Source organism: Eptatretus burgeri, chromosome 13 (genome assembly GCF_056783735.1).
Source record: "Eptatretus burgeri isolate ZD-2024b chromosome 13, Ebu_testis_v1, whole genome shotgun sequence".
In the NCBI taxonomy this organism is placed as follows: domain Eukaryota; kingdom Metazoa; phylum Chordata; class Myxini; order Myxiniformes; family Myxinidae; genus Eptatretus; species Eptatretus burgeri.
In genome coordinates this window covers 50,943,869-50,959,639 of record NC_140973.1, presented here as the reverse complement: position 1 = coordinate 50,959,639, position 15,771 = coordinate 50,943,869, and the positions used below count along the sequence as shown (strand labels likewise).

Here is a 15,771-nt window from a genome sequence, read left to right as displayed (position 1 = left end):
GACAGACAGTGGCTCTTTGCTGTTTCTGGTCCTCGGACAAAAGCTTGGGGATCATCTTTGCGCACACCTTGCGCATTTTGACATTTTCAGTGATGATGCTCCAGGCAGTGTCCTTGTTGATGGAAAGATCCTCAATAATCATCCGCACCGTGAGTCGACGATCTGCGCGCACCATCTGCTTAACACGCTCGATGTTGTCCACCGTTCTGCTCGTTGAAGGTCTTCCAGACTGGATAGTCTTCAACCTCCTCCCGTCCCTCTTTGAACCTCTTGTGCCATTCAATTGCACGTGTACAGAATATAGTTTCTTCCCCATAGACTTGCTGCACCATTGCTAAGGATTTGGGAGGTGTTTTGCCAAGCTTGCAAGAAACTTCAGATTGGCTCTCTGCTCACGACTCAAAGCGTGACAACTCAGACGAGACAACGTGTAAAGCACGACCTGTAAAAAATCACACAATGAGCGCAGTCAACCATCACCAATCAAATATATTGCTGGAATGTTGCAAAAGACTGTGACGCAACCCGTTCATTCAAGTTGTGTAAGTGGAGCACACAGCGGGCTCAGTCCCGTTACTTTTTAGACGGACCTCGCATACTTTTATTTGAAACCTATTCGCTTTAGTGTTGAACTGCAGTTTATTAGATCGTGATGTTTTTCTAATCCTGTCCGATGCTTCATTTCAGCCACAAGGATGTTGGACGTCCAAAAGCCAACGTGGCGGCGGAGTTTATTAACAACCGTATTCCAGGTTGCAAGGTTGTGCCGTATCCTCTGATTGATGCAGCAGGGCCACAATTCCAAGGAAAAATCTCATTTGTGCACAGAGAAAGGGCGAGATATCCCACAACGTGTTCGCTGCCTCTTGTAGTTGCTACGCCTCTCCCTGCCTCGTCTTGAAAGATTATAATAATGCAATGAAACATTTCCTCTCTCGAAAAGCATGTCATTATACAGCGGCATTATTTAACATGCCGTGTGTCTAAAGAGCACTATTCCTGATTTTGGGCAATTGCTTCGAGCCTCTGAGCATGAAGCAGCCATCCTTTCTCTTCCAAAACCTTTGAGTTTTGTCATTTCTTTTGATTTTCTTCCTTGATTTTTGCTCTCAGTCACTTTAAGAAGATCCAAGATTATGATGAAAGCTTTTATAGACGTAAGTACATGCACTGGGTTGATTAGTTTTGATTTTATTTTAGTTGCATTATTTCATCTGAAATGCTGTGGGGAATGTTGAAGTGAACTTTGCCACATTTTCTTGCTTTAAGTCCAAATTATTATTATTAATATATTTTTGATGGCCTCCCCCCCCCTCCCCCATTAAAAGTAATATTGTGTCTATCCAGGTACATTTTAAGTCGGTTTATGACATTGAGGCTTATTGTCATCAGGTTTCCCATGGCCCACACGAGCTAAAGCCCAAATATGGTGCTGAATTGTTTTGTATGATGTAGGAAAGGCTTGAGAAAAATTCAAAAATCATGGTTCTGTAGCCTTAGGTTAGAGGAGGAGGAGGAGGAGGAGGAGGAGGAGGAGATTGGCACCAGACTCTGTGCAGAACGTTGGTGCTGCTTAAGCAGTCTCCTTGGCTATTGTGCACAATCCTGGACGGGTTTCCACTCCGACACAATATACCAGCATGCTGGCACTCATTTTGCCGACCTCGGAAGGATGACAGGCCGAGTTAACCCCACCTGGTATTAATTCAATAGCTGAGCAGGATTTGAACTCTGGACCCAAAGATCAAAAGCCCACCATCCTAACCATTAAGCCAACACCAGGCATTCAATAGGAAGTGAGTTAAGTATTTAAAAATAGCATATTGGCTGAATATGCAAGTCCATTAATGTTCTGTCAACCCCCTGACCCCCCTTTAATCACCATTTGTTTTGTGGGTGTTTTTTATTTATTTATTTATTTATTTTTTGTGAGGCTATCTATCTATCCTTATCTATCCTTTCCTCCTGATTGTTTCCTCCACCACCGAAGGTGGTCGGAGGTTATGTTTTCATTCCTGTCTGTGTCTGTGAGCAGGATATCTCAAAAAGTTATGGACGGATCGAGACGAAACTTTGTTGACAGGTTGGTTAATGACAAGGACAAATTGACAAGATTTTGGTGAAGATCTGGACACGATAATTTTTAAAGTGATTCTTCACCATTGAGAGATGCGGCCAAAACGATATATAGTATAACATTTCAAAAAGTTGTGGATGAGTTATGACAAAAATAAGTGGATGAGTTGGTGGGGTGACAAGCACAAGCTGATTCGATTTTGGTTCAGTTCTGGATCCATATTCGGCCTATGGGTGCAATGCAAAACGTAAACTGTTCAGCCTGGCGGAGGTATGTGCTCTACCGAGTGTTAATTTAATTTTCAATGTTTGTGCTTGATGAAATGGTCAGGTCATGTATGTGTTATGGCATCGTTTTCAAAAAATTCCCCCCCCAAAAAGTTCAAAAATTTTGCCAAACAATGTAACCACATTGGGAAGAGAAATATTAAATTATAATCTGTGAGGAAGTCTGCGAGCCATGAGTGGAGATGGCCTTGGATACGACAGGAAGAGAGTTTGGTGAGCAGGGCAGGGTGTCAGACCATGTCAAAAGCACGCGATATGTCTTGGGATATGGCTCTGATTTCATCTCTGGCATTGAGGACCTCTATCCATTGTTGGGATAGCAGAAGCAGCATATCCAGGGTAGAGTGACCTGGTCTGAAACCAAATTGATGATCGGAAATCAGGCCATTGGAGAAGAGGAAGGATTTAATGTCTGAAGCGATGATGGATTCCAAAACCTTGCTGATTGGAAGAAGGCTGATTGGTTCGTAGTTGCAGGGATCTGTTTTTGCACCTTTTTATGCAGAGCGGTAATGTTTGCTGATTTCCAAGCAGATAGCAGATGGCAGATGACCTTGAGCAAATGAGAAGGTGAATAGAACAGAGAGAGAGAGAGTGAGCAAGAGCAGTGGAGCAGGTTTATAGTACACGTGGGCTGATGCCATTTGGACCGGTTACAGAATCTCAGTCGAGGTTTGACAACAAGCTCTCCACCTTGTCAAGAGAAAAGGACACAGAGTCCAGGGACAGTTGGTTGTGACTGGGTAAGGTGGGTACAGAAAGCGATGTGTTTTGGACACAAGATTTAGATGCAAACACCAAGTTTAGGCATTCAGTCTTTTCGTGTCAGCAGTACGGCCATTTGAGGTAAGGGAGGGGATGGAGGGGGAACATACACCAGAAACAGATTTGATTAGATGCCACCAGGATTTGGAGGAGGGGAGAGGTTTGAGAGTTCAGAATTGAGATTAGAAAGATGTTTTCTGGCTCTCTTGAAGGTAGATACACACTTGTTCAAAGCTTTATGGAAGAAATAGATTAATCTCAGTTGGGTTTGGTTTCCATGAGGAAAAGGCAAGTTGTTTCAGGACAACTGCCTCGCGACAAAATTCAGTGAACCATGGGTGGGAGGAAGGGTAGGACAACTGAAGACAAGAGAGCAAGTTTCTTTGAAAGAATTCCCAGGACGAGTTGATGTTGGAGAAAGTCACGATGGGAGATCAGTCTTGAAGTTTGATTGCTGCTTGGAGACCCTGCTGGTCAGCCTGATATGAGTGAAATGCCTGACTTGATGGCGCTGAGGTGGTTCTCGAATAACAGAGCTCTTTTGTAAACCTAATCAAAGCTTGAGTGAAACACGTAGTGACACAATATTGTGTGGAGAAGTGGTGTGCAACATATGCCAAATGGAGGGCAGCAGCTTGGACCATAAACTCCAAAGGTTGCAAGACCACCAAAATGGTGTGTGTGTGTGTGTGTGTGTGTGTGTGTGTGTGTGTGTGTGTGTGTGTGTGTGTGTGTGTGTGTGTGTGTGTGTGTGTGTGTGTGTGTGTGTGTGTGTGTGTGTGTGTGTGTGTGTGTGTGTGTGTGTCATTGGTTGTTATCTCCTTATGCGGGTGGGTTTCAGAAGGTTGAACAGAGTCCTCCCAGGTCTCGAAGTATCCACCTCCGTTTCACTAATGGTGACTTCCATATCAAATCATCAAAGAATCTGCCGTCATCTCTCAGATTTTTGTAAAACTTTGGGAACCAATTGGGACCCATGAAAAACGGCAAGAACTCAAATATTTTTGCTAACAGCCTCTTAATTAGTGAGATACAGACTAACGAACTTTGGACTAATTAGCACGACGTCGCAAATTCAAATGGCCATATCTCTAAAAGTATAACACCTAGAGAGCTGGTTTTGGTGTTATTTTAAAGGTATTTTCATGCCCTATGAATTTTTCTGGGCAACATTTTCCTACCTCCAACCACAAAAAAGTTATCACAAAATATAAACTTCAATCGTGAATCCCCAAAAAATGTATCCTTCAAATTCATCCCAGAGGTACCTTATGATGTCAAGAAGCTTCCACATAAATTTTGTGATGGGCACTCCAATAGTTTCTGAGATATGAGCAATAATGTACATGTTCGTATGGCATATAGGTTCGAAAATCAGCATTTGTAATGTATTATACAATCAATAAGTGAGTTCAAGTACACAGTGTTCACTAACCTGACTTAGGCTTTCAATTTCCTCTTCAATGCAGCAACAGCAGCACTTGTTTCTTCCCCTCAGGCCCAGTTGAAAATGAAAGTATATGATACTTCAAAGCAATTGATGGTCGTTCCCTGTGTTCCCTGTTATGGCTAGGTTAGAATGATTGTATAATACATTACAAATGCTGATTTTCGAACCTATATGCCATACGTACATGTACATTATTGCTAATATCTCAGAAACTATTGGAGTGCCCATCACAAAATTTATGTGGAAGCTTCTTGACATCATAAGATACCTCTGGGATGAATTTGAGGAAATTTGAATGATACATTTTTTGGGGATTCACGATTGAAGTTTATATTTTGTGATAACTTTTTGTGGGTGGATGTAGGAAAATGTTGCCCAAACAAATTCATAGGGAATGAAAATACCTTTAAAATTACACCAAAACCAGCTCTCTAGGTGTTATACTTTTAGAGATATGGCCATTTGAATTTGCGACGTCGTGCTAATTAGTCCAAAGTTCGTTAGTCTGTATCTCACTAATTAAGAGGCTGTTAGCAAAAATATTTGAGTTCTTGCCGTTTTTCATGGGTCCCAATTGGTTCCCAAAGTTTTACAAAAATCTGAGAGATGACGGCAGATTCTTTGATGATTTGACATGGAATGACCCTAATGGATCATATTCATGGACCAAGTTGTGAAGTTTTGTTGTTCTCAAAGTTTTGTTCCGAGAGCTCTTTTGAGGATCATCAGTGAGCCCCGGACAGCTTCCAGCTGCAGTTTGTTTGGTGTAATATTCCCAAGGATGGTTTTTAAGATCTCTGTGAGGTTATTTTTTTTTTATCATTCCCATTACTCCAATAATCACTGGTCCAATTTCAGAACTCTTCAGCTTGCAGGATCTTTTTTACTGCATTTTTTAGATCTTTGTACTTGGTAATTTTCTTCATTTCTTTTTTGTTTAGGCTAAATTCACTGGGAACTCACATCTCAATGAGTAATGCGTTTTTGTTGTTGTTGTTTTTTAACCTGAACACTATTTTCGGTCGCAATGCTTTGTTTTCTATGTTCATGCTCTGGGATCATCAGGTCACATGTGAACATTACTTCCTTGTTCTCAATTATCACTTTTCGTTCATGTTTCCATGAGTTTTCTGGGACTGGGATATTGAAGTTTTTGCAGATGTGCCAGTGGATTACTCTACTTACCTTGTTGTGCCTCTGTGTGTGCAGTTGTTCTGACATGAGTTTTTTACGTCTCGATAGGAGGTGGCTCGTGATTTTTCTATTTCTATCTTGCAGAACCTACATTGACTCAGTCCTTTCTATCTGATTGACTCTGATTGACTCCATTTTCTTCAAGCCATTCATGTGGTGTCCCTGGTCTTGGGCATTAATAATGATTCGTTCTCCCTCCCAGTTGAGCTGACCTCTTCTTCGCTATTCCAAAGAGCTTTCTTTGTCAATGCCCAATCTGTCCAACTTTATTATTATTATTTTTAATCTTCCTGCTCCTTTATCGTTCTCTCAGTTGTCAGTGTGCCTCTGTTTATATTTTGTTTTATATTTTTCTTTCGTTGTCTTTGTAATCATTGGGGCTGCACTGTATTTGTTGCTGTTTCGGTTTCATGTGGGACAACTTCCATTTGCACCTGTCTGGGGATTTTTTGCTTGGTGGGTTAGGAATACCTTATCTGGCTTGCTGTCTTTGTGTTTGGACACATTTGAGTCTGTGGTCTGTTCAATTTTTCACGTATTGACCCAGACCGACAGATGCCATTCTGTGCACTTGGTTGGTTTTCATCAGGCTGCTATATCCTTCTCGTCTCGGCAGGTACATTCTCAGGATGCACTTTTTTTTTTGTAGAATATTTTGTGGATGGTATTCTACATCCGTGCTACACTGTGTTTGTGGTAGATGGGGCTGCAGGTATCTCCCACAAACGCAGTGCAGCACGGACCTCAGCAGCTCGGGCATGGAAGCTGTCATCTTCCATAGCCGAGGCAATTTAATAAATCTGATTAATTAGAGGAGTCCTGCTCAAAAATGGGTACAACAAGGGGATACTCCCCACATTGGAAGAACCAAAAAGGACAGAACGGAAGGAGCCAGACACACTTGGGCACTGTGTACTGCCATACTACCAGGGCCCGTCAGAAAGGATTGGCAGGATAGTACGTGGTGCATGGATTGGCGTAGCCTACAAGCCTCTATGCACCATCCATAAAGTCATCTCAAAACTAAAGGACCCAATACAAACTGGTGATAAATCTGGAGTAGTTTACCATTCATCATGCAAACACTGTGACCAATTCTACATTGGTGAAACTGGAAGAAATTTGAAACAACGACTAGATGAACATGATAGAGCAATTAAGCTTGGAAAAATGACCCACTCAGCCATAGCATGTCATTGACTGCAATCTGGCAATAAATTTTACTTTGGGACCTGTGTCCGAGATACTACATATAACAAACACAGGTTGATTTTGGAAGCATGGCACATGAAGAGCTGGGAGGGTGGACAAACTGGAGAGACGGTGGACATACCCACCTCTAATGGAAATGGCGAAAACTGGATGGTGCAAACGGCTGTATAAGGTGAGTAACAAACACCCAATCCCAAACACCACATCCATGTGCACAACACCCAACGAGAACCTCAACACTCGCACAACCAACACTTCATCATGCCCAATCCGGACACAAAACCAGCCGTGTTCGTACCCCGGAAACGCAAACAAAAACAAGCGCACGTGCTCACCCACACACATACAATACAAATAAATAAAAACAAAAAACAGCAGAGCACCCCTTCAATGATGTGTTCGTGCCCCCGGAAACGCAAACACAAAACCAACAAGCGCACGTGCTCACCCACACATACAATACAAATACATAAAAACAAAAAACAGCATAGCACCCCTTCAATGATGTGATTTGACCTTTGTTTTTGCTTTTGCAAAATACAGTAATAAATTTTACAAAGCATTCCTCCATTTGACCTCAAGCACCAGCACGTGCCCGGAAATGAGCGGTTGTATCGAAATGTAAACTGGACCCATGCCGACGCCTGGGGTCTATTGTGCCTGATGAAGCTGGCGAAACGTTGCCCTCAGACGGTCTGCTTTCACTTTTTTTGCTCAAATTAATGGAGTCAATCGAGTTTTTACTTTTGGTTGGAAGCGCCTTCTTCCTCTTCTATTATAAAAATAAAGTGTATATATTGTTATGAATTTCGGTCCGCCTGGCGTGCGATCGGCCATGTAACTCGAATCGTGACCGTGTCGCCCACCGGAATGGACAATTCAGTCGTGACCCTCCTTGGAACTATCACCAGGAGCTAGTCACGGGTGGGTCTTTCGACCCCGCCACAATCGTGCCAATCGGCCACCCGCACAGGATAGGGTTGTTCGCCAAACTCGACCTACCTAAGTACCTGCGCGGGTGGTTAACCGGGCGATCGTACCTAGCCGGCCTAGGACACAAACCGCTTAAGCGGTCCGTTCCATGCTTCAGTGATAACCGAGTGGTGTTATCGCCGGCCCTGACGGACGTGATTATTTACTGGGCACTTACACCCTTCTACCAATTCCTTCCGTGATGCAAGATGGAACTTTCAAACAAAGGAAAGGACGCAACGAAACGGGAAACAGTTCGACAAGTACATTTATTCCACACTCAGACAAGGCAAGCACGTATTCACAGCCATCCAGTAGGAATGCACTTTACAAGCACAAATAGAAGGCAAAAGCAATACCACGAACTAAAGCAATGTTTATTTACATGCACTTAAACAGTTTCTACTTTACAAGACACGGCGCCACAACACGCATTCACACAAAAGCAAAGGAAAGACCCCCTCATAGACAAGGGAGTCAGACTAGGCCCGTGGGCCTAATGCGCGTGGAACCTGGATGAGCGGCCAGGTGCACGAGACCAAAGGGTCTTTCCCACGCCCTCGTGGCGCGATGGCGGGCAAGCCGCAATGTCAGCGTCGCTGCGCCTGGCTTCGTGCCCCTGGCGTGGTCGGCGAGCTCTCTCCGGCGCTCCCCGTCTGCCTTTCCCGTCGGCTTCGAGCTCAGTCTCCCGACTCGACTGCCCTGCCGACACTGCAGACTTGACTTCTCCTGCCGACACTCCGCCGCTGCCACACCACTGCTCCCACTTGGTTCTCTGCCGACGTACTGCGCACCTTTCTTCTTCCGCGAGCTCGTGCCTATATAGCCCGGGGGAGGGGCGTATATTTAAATTTCTGGATCACAGCGGGTTCGGAGGCGGGGCCACACTTCCCGATGCTCAGTCATTGGATGGATGAAAAGGGGGCGTGAAGCCTTCCTGATCCGCTTTTTGAGGCGAACGGAACGCATTCACAGCCCATGGCATGACGTGTGGTAGAAAGGCGGAGGTAGTGGGAGTTTGGTTGTTGGCGGGCGTCGCCCGAGAATGGTGGTGAAGCGATGTTTGTGGGATGGAGTTGTGGAGGTAAAGAGGCGAAGGTGGTGGTGTTTGAGTTGTTGGCGGACGTCGTTTGAGAATGGCGGTGAAGCGATGTTTGCGGGATGGAGTTGTGGAGGTAAAGAGGTGAAGGTAGTGGTGTTTGAGTTGTTGGGGTGCGTTGTTTGGTCCAACATAACGATAGAGAAAAGAAAAACTGCTATCTCAAAGGATCGCAGCCCAATGAACACGGAAATTCCCTCTAAACAACGGTGGGGAAATCTAACTACACAATTACTTATCGTCACAACTGATCTAAGGACCCTTTATGGTGCATTGCGAATTTCCACAGCCGTAACAATATATATATATATATATATATATATATATATATATATATATATATATATATATATATATATATTTGACCCCTTCCAAACTCCTCGAGCTGTGAATGTCTTTATAGTTGTTGAGGAACTCTGTGAAGGGTTTGAAACGGCGTAGCGTTTACCTTGTGTGGGTCTTCTTGGGTTGCTTTATGCAGCTTCTTTGACTGGAGGAGTGTGGGAGAGGTCAATTATTTATATCATCCTAGCCACCTGGGTTTAGTTGATTAGGAGAGAGCTGATTGGCTCTTCCCTCCATCCACAGGTGAGATGTGGGTGGGTCTTTCTATATATATATATATATATATATATATATATATATATATATATATATATATATATATATATATATATATATATATATATATATATATATATATATATATATTTTAGTTTTTTAAAATTATTATTATTGTATATTTTTTGTTCTTCTTTAATAGCTTTATGCTTCTGTTTTCTCTTATAAATGGTTGCATTTGTCCCATTTCCTTTCTCAGTTGTTCTTTCTCTGTTTTATTGGTCTCCGTTTTTGTGGTGGTACTTGGTCTTTGTGGGGTCTGGTATATTTTTCTTGCGGCGATGTTTGTCAGTCATTTTTTCCTGAATGAGCAATGCTGCTGCAAAGCTCACGATGTTGATTTCCTTCAATCCGCTGACCTTGGTATGATTGGTTTTTTTTTTTTCTATCGGTGTATATCTCCACTTGTATTTTTGTGCTGTATTGGTGCTCCTCAATCGTATTTTTGTTATTTTATATTTTGTAGAGTTGTGTTCTTTCCCTTTGCAGTATTAATCTCATCTCTATTTTGTTGGCCAGCTCTTCCTCCAGTTCACACTGCTCTTCATCTTCCTTATCTTCTTTCTGTCTCTCATTATTCAATTCTCCCTCCTCTTCCTGCCCATCACTATCTACCCCTCCTGTCCTTATCCCCCACCCCTCGACCAGTGCAGGTGTTTCCCAGTCCATGTTAATGGGTTGGGCCTGTTCCTTCCTTTGCAGTGGGTCCGGAATTCCCTCCATCGCTTGTCGTCTCATGCCACTGGGTCTCCGGCGCCACGCTGTGTTCCAAGCCCCGGTTTTTCCGCCTAGCCTCTCCCTGACCTTCACAGTCACCTCCTCACTCTCTCTTTGTTCACCTGGTGACTCCTCAATTTCCATTATCCTAAAATATTCTTCCGCTCGTTCTCTGGCTTTCTCTTTTATTCATTTTCTATCTAGTCTCCAATATGCCGTTGACACAATCCTCTCACATTTATACAATGGGACTGTCTCTAACCTGGTGGCCAGTTTTGCTTTCCCCAACTGCTCCATGACTCATTTTCCCTGACCTTTCATCCTCCAAAGTTCATGGGCTGAATTGACCAAGCATTAAAGGATGATTTTTTTTTCTCTTTCCTCCAATTCTCCTTCTTTATATTTCTTTTGTGGAGCTTGATCTTTTCTTTGCTAAAAACAGGTAGCACCTCAGTCCTTTGACTCTGTGTAGATGAAACTTAGTGTAGACAGAGATGTCTGTCTCTGTGTGACACAATATTTATCTTCGCAAGAGGAGGTGTAGGCTATTTCTATTTCAGTGCGCATCCCGTCTGCTCAGATTTTCAGCTCGTAACAGAATTTCTGTGCGGGGTCTGCGTTCCAATATTTTGTGTTTTATTTTCTTTGATTTTTCAGCACATTTTTCTCCTCTTGCCATCTTGCCCCCTCCCTCAGGTCCGGCAATGTATCGATATAGTGGTTGTATCCGTATCATTTTTCATATCGATGTACTGGTTATATCGGTATAATTTTTCATATCGATTTACCAGTATTGGAAATTTAAATATACCAGAATGAAAAAAAAAATCGTTATATCCACAAAAATATCGGTATATATCACCAACAAATCAAAGAAAGAGGTTTACAATCCTTAAATACCGTACATGATTTAAAAAGCTTTGATGTACTCAGCTGTACCTGGAACAGTGGAGTGTATGACGTCAGGAAGTAAGTGCAGTAGGTTTTAACTTTTAACCCTCAACACATGAGTAACCGTCCCAGCAATCCCATTTTTCTTTGCTCTCGCGGATGTTTTAAAAGGAATCGGTTGTTTTATATGAATCGGGTGTGTTTTAGCAAACCTGTGCCAATTACCAGTACGGCGATCCACAATTGTGATACTGATATCATCCTGTGCTGATTACCGATATCGATACTGCACGTCATCATTGAGTGTGCCAATATCGGGCACTGAGCTAACTTTTTACTGAGCTATATTTATATAGCTGTTTACTGAGCTATAATATTTACTGAGCTAGCTAGCCGAGCACTCACCTGCTACCTACAATTAATGGTTATCGACTGTTGTCTCAAGAAACTATCCTTCAGGAATAATGTAAGCAAAGGACAAAACTGAAACCCTTTTTGCTCTCTTTATCAACCAAATTCTGTCATTCAAAAAAATTTGCCATAACTTGTGAAGATCGATTGCATAATTTATGATTTGTACATCACTTATGAATACATATTGGACCATAACTTATTTTTGGAACCTGTGCAAAAAAAAATAGCATATATGTGACTCGGCATGACCAAATGAGTCAGAAGTCGCGTGGCTCCATTGTGAGAAAATCACAGCAAGAGTTTGACGTCCGATGATGGCAAAAATATCCGATTTCTCCATCTCTCCGGATTTCGATCGTAAATAGTGTGATTTATCATCTTACCAACCCTGAATGCGATATTCTGAACATAAATGATGTATTTCTGGCCCAAACGCATCGAGAACCTCCTCAAAATAGCCCAGAAGAAAGCCCAAAACACGCGATTTTCCAGCGGCCACCATTCCGGTGTCGAACCTCACACCATAACACAGCGCATACCGATGGAAAGGTGACGTCACGGAGTTCCCCTTCATGATAATGAACCAAATTTCAGTTCTCTATGACGATGAGAAATATATGTTGCGAAGGAGTTTATGACTGACATTGTTCTGATTGTGCAATGAAAGTTTGACTTCGATTTTTCTCAAGACTCTGACTTTAAGACTTGTTGAATCCCTCATCTTTTGCCACCTATATCTTCGGATCCACTTATCCGATTAACTTCATCTTGGTATTGATGGAAAGCTGATGATCTGCAGAATCCAGAAATGCTATCAGCTAGAAATCCCCACCTAGCGACTTCCGACTCATTTGTTCATGCCGAGTCACATGTATATATGTATATCTTCTTCTTCTTCTTCTTCTTTCGGCTGCTCCCGTTAGGGGTCGCCACAGCGGATCATCCATATGATCCGCATAGTGATTTGGCACATGTTTTACGCCGGATGCCCTTCCTGACGCAACCCTGGTAGCCTCTTACGACACAGGGATATGGTACACCTATTTTAACCGGGGTATACACCGGCCCAGTATACTGGTACTCATTTCGCCGACCTCGGAAGGATGACAGGCTGAGTCAACCCCTGGTGTATTAATTCAGTGGCCCAACGGGGCTTGAACTCAGGACCTCTTGGATCCCAAGCCGCTGCCCTAACCACTGCTCCAACACCAGGCTTATGTGTATGTATGTGTATGTATATATATATATATATATATATATATATATATATATATATATATATATATATATATATATATATATATATATATATATATATATATATATATATATATATATATATATATATATATATATATATATATATATATATATATATATATATAATTTTTTTTGATACCGATGTACTGGTATGAGCCCACCAATATATTGATATCCAGAAAAATAAATTTATGCCGATGCTCCCTACCCCTCCCCAATCCTTTGCCAGCATCTCGGCAAAGTTCATTTCCCTTGGGTTTCATACCACTTTGGGCTTACCTCCCTTCTCTGTGTCTGGCTCATGAGAGCTTCAATGTTCGTCGCCAGACTGACGGCACAAAAAAAAAAAAACTGATCTTTTCTCATCTCATTTTGATTTGCTGACCACACAAGCTATCAGAGTTTTTGTGCTAACACGATGAAACGAGTTTTTGCCAGATTTGGACTACTCGTAGACAGGCCATGAGACGCATTGAAATGACGAGCTTCCATGTGACCAATGTTCCACATTACGTGAAAGTTTCATCTGTGATTATTTGAACTCAGGTCAGTCTTTTGGGATTGCCACTGGTAACATTGTAACCCAACACTGTTGTAACCACTTGTCACATGGTCGTGATGCCGGAGACTAAACCGACACCTCTCACTGGCTTTGCTAGTTGGGAGGGTGACTGACACCCTGCCAGGACTAAAAACAACACCTAACAAAGTGTGGATGAGCTCCCTTCGGGAGCCAATGGCCATCCTAAAAAAACACAATGGGGTAGGAAAATTAATTTTTCCACCTGGCCTAGTTACCTCCTCCAGCACAGTGGTCCAGTGAAGAGGTTTCCTTGTTTCAGGATTCATTGAAGGTTTTTGTCTGTTTTTCCTCTTTCTCTTTGTAGCCCTTTATATTTTTAGGGTGAATTTGTATAAAAAAATTCCTTCCATTTGTTTTTTTCATTTCTCACTAGACATCTCTCAACCCTTCCTCCCATGCCTCCCTCTTTCCTCCCTCACCTTCCTTTGCTCACTCTCTCCTTTTATATATGCTGCAGAGTTTCATGTAGTTGTCTGCGGCCTGGATTCCATTATTGCGAGGCGGTGGATCAATGGCATGCTGGTGAGTTTGATTCCCACACAGTGACACTGCAATCTGCTAAAAGGTGCTTGCTTGTTCTCGTTTCATGACAGATTACTGCAAATTCACAAACGTGAGAAACATTACATAACAAAGATCTATGATAAACATTTGTTTTCTTTTTGTTTTGTTATTTTTTTAATTGCTCAATAAATGAGGGTCAATGACATTGCCTTGTTTGTGCGATCCTGATGATGTGAAGTCTTCTTAATTGGGTGTTGTTATTTTAAATTGGCAAATACAACTCGTCGCTTTGCTGGTGGGAGAGAGAAGGAGTTGAGCGGGGGAGAGGGGAGGAGTTGAGCGTGGGAGAGGGGAGGAGTTGAGCGGGGGAGAGGGGAGGAGTTGAGCGGGGGAGAGGGGAGGAGTTGAGCGGGGGAGAGGGAGGAGGTGAGCGGGGGAGAGGGGAGGAGGTGAGTGGGATATATATATATATATATATATATATATATATATATATATATATATATATATATATATATATATATATATTTACCTTAGTTTTGGTATTATGGAGGAGGCACGCATGCACCGACTGACTGACACACGAGATTTATTATTATAGATTTGTGAAATTTGGATAAAGGTTGAAACGATTCAAATTGACAGCTGCTCACTAATTTGAAAGGATGATTGTGTTTCCTCAACACAGCACCACGTCAGCATTTTTATTATTTTTATTATCTTGCCAAAACGAAGTTTTTGCAAGATATGTTAGTCAGCTTGTATGTTTTTATTTTTTATTTTTTTTATTTTTTTTTGTCTGTAATCATGTATAAATAATTCTGCAGAGCACAGTTATCATTGGAAATTTTTGTAACTTCGCATATCAGAGGCCTATAGAGGTCCCTTTCAGTGCATAAAATTTTGAAGGTTAAGGTCAAAGGTCAAGGTCACTTTGTCGCAAATCAGGGGAGTCGATGAAACCCTTATTTTTTGAGTAATTTTGATCGGATCGTCTTCAAACTTCATGGGAATATAGTTCATGGTCTGGTGCTCAGCTGATTAATTTTTGGTGGCGATTGGCCTTGACCTTCATGGTTAGCGCCTAAGGTCAAACATATTTGACCCCAAGGTCAAATTTTCAAGTTTTAGGAACCATATCGTGTAGTGCCTCAAATTGAACACCTCAATGAGTGCTTTCTAGATATGTCAAGCTTGAGACATTATGATGTCATTTGGTGACGTTATGAGGCAAACGCATATTTTTCATGGTTACTCTAGAACGATTCTCATCGGAATCTCTCGTAGGCAGATATTTCTCAGAGTCGCTCCTGGTGGATAGCAGCTCTGTTCACCTCAGTGTGACCTTAAAGAAGTCACACGTGGTCATCTTTTGGCAAGATACAGGTCGGTTTTTTATTTTTAGGTCTTCTCTACCGAGATGACATGATAAAGCCAGACCAAATGTCCGTCTGTCCGTCCGTCAACAATTTTTCTTTCCGATCTTAATGAAACTTAGTATGTGGGTAGAGGTCGATGAGTGTTGCACAACGATATAACTTTTGTCCGGGTTCAAGGTCAGGGTCAAGGTCACGAGGTCACGTTAGTTATAAAAATCGCCATTTTCAAAACCTATCCAGTCTGCCATTCTACAAGATATTCGGCAACTGTTTATTGATTATGATAGTAAAAAATATTATCTTGTATCTCACCAGACAGATTTTTGAATTTCCTTCCCGTTTGATC

At 42.1% G+C, this 15,771-nt stretch overlaps 1 protein-coding gene across 3 annotated transcripts in view; it reads left to right on the top strand.

Moving 5' to 3' along the window:
- Positions 1 to 15,771, top strand: part of UBA3 (ubiquitin like modifier activating enzyme 3) — a 91,318-nt gene that overhangs the window by 51,402 nt on the left and 24,145 nt on the right. For 2 of the 3 annotated variants that reach the window (XM_085852409.1, XM_085852408.1), the window contains 4 exons: positions 688 to 768; positions 1,114 to 1,157; positions 2,036 to 2,083; positions 14,000 to 14,064. In XM_085852409.1, coding sequence (XP_085708535.1) covers positions 688 to 768; positions 1,114 to 1,157; positions 2,036 to 2,083; positions 14,000 to 14,064 — 238 coding nt within the window. The remainder of the gene's footprint in view (positions 1 to 687; positions 769 to 1,113; positions 1,158 to 2,035; positions 2,084 to 13,999; positions 14,065 to 15,771) is intronic. The other variant, XM_085852410.1, reaches the window with a different exon arrangement.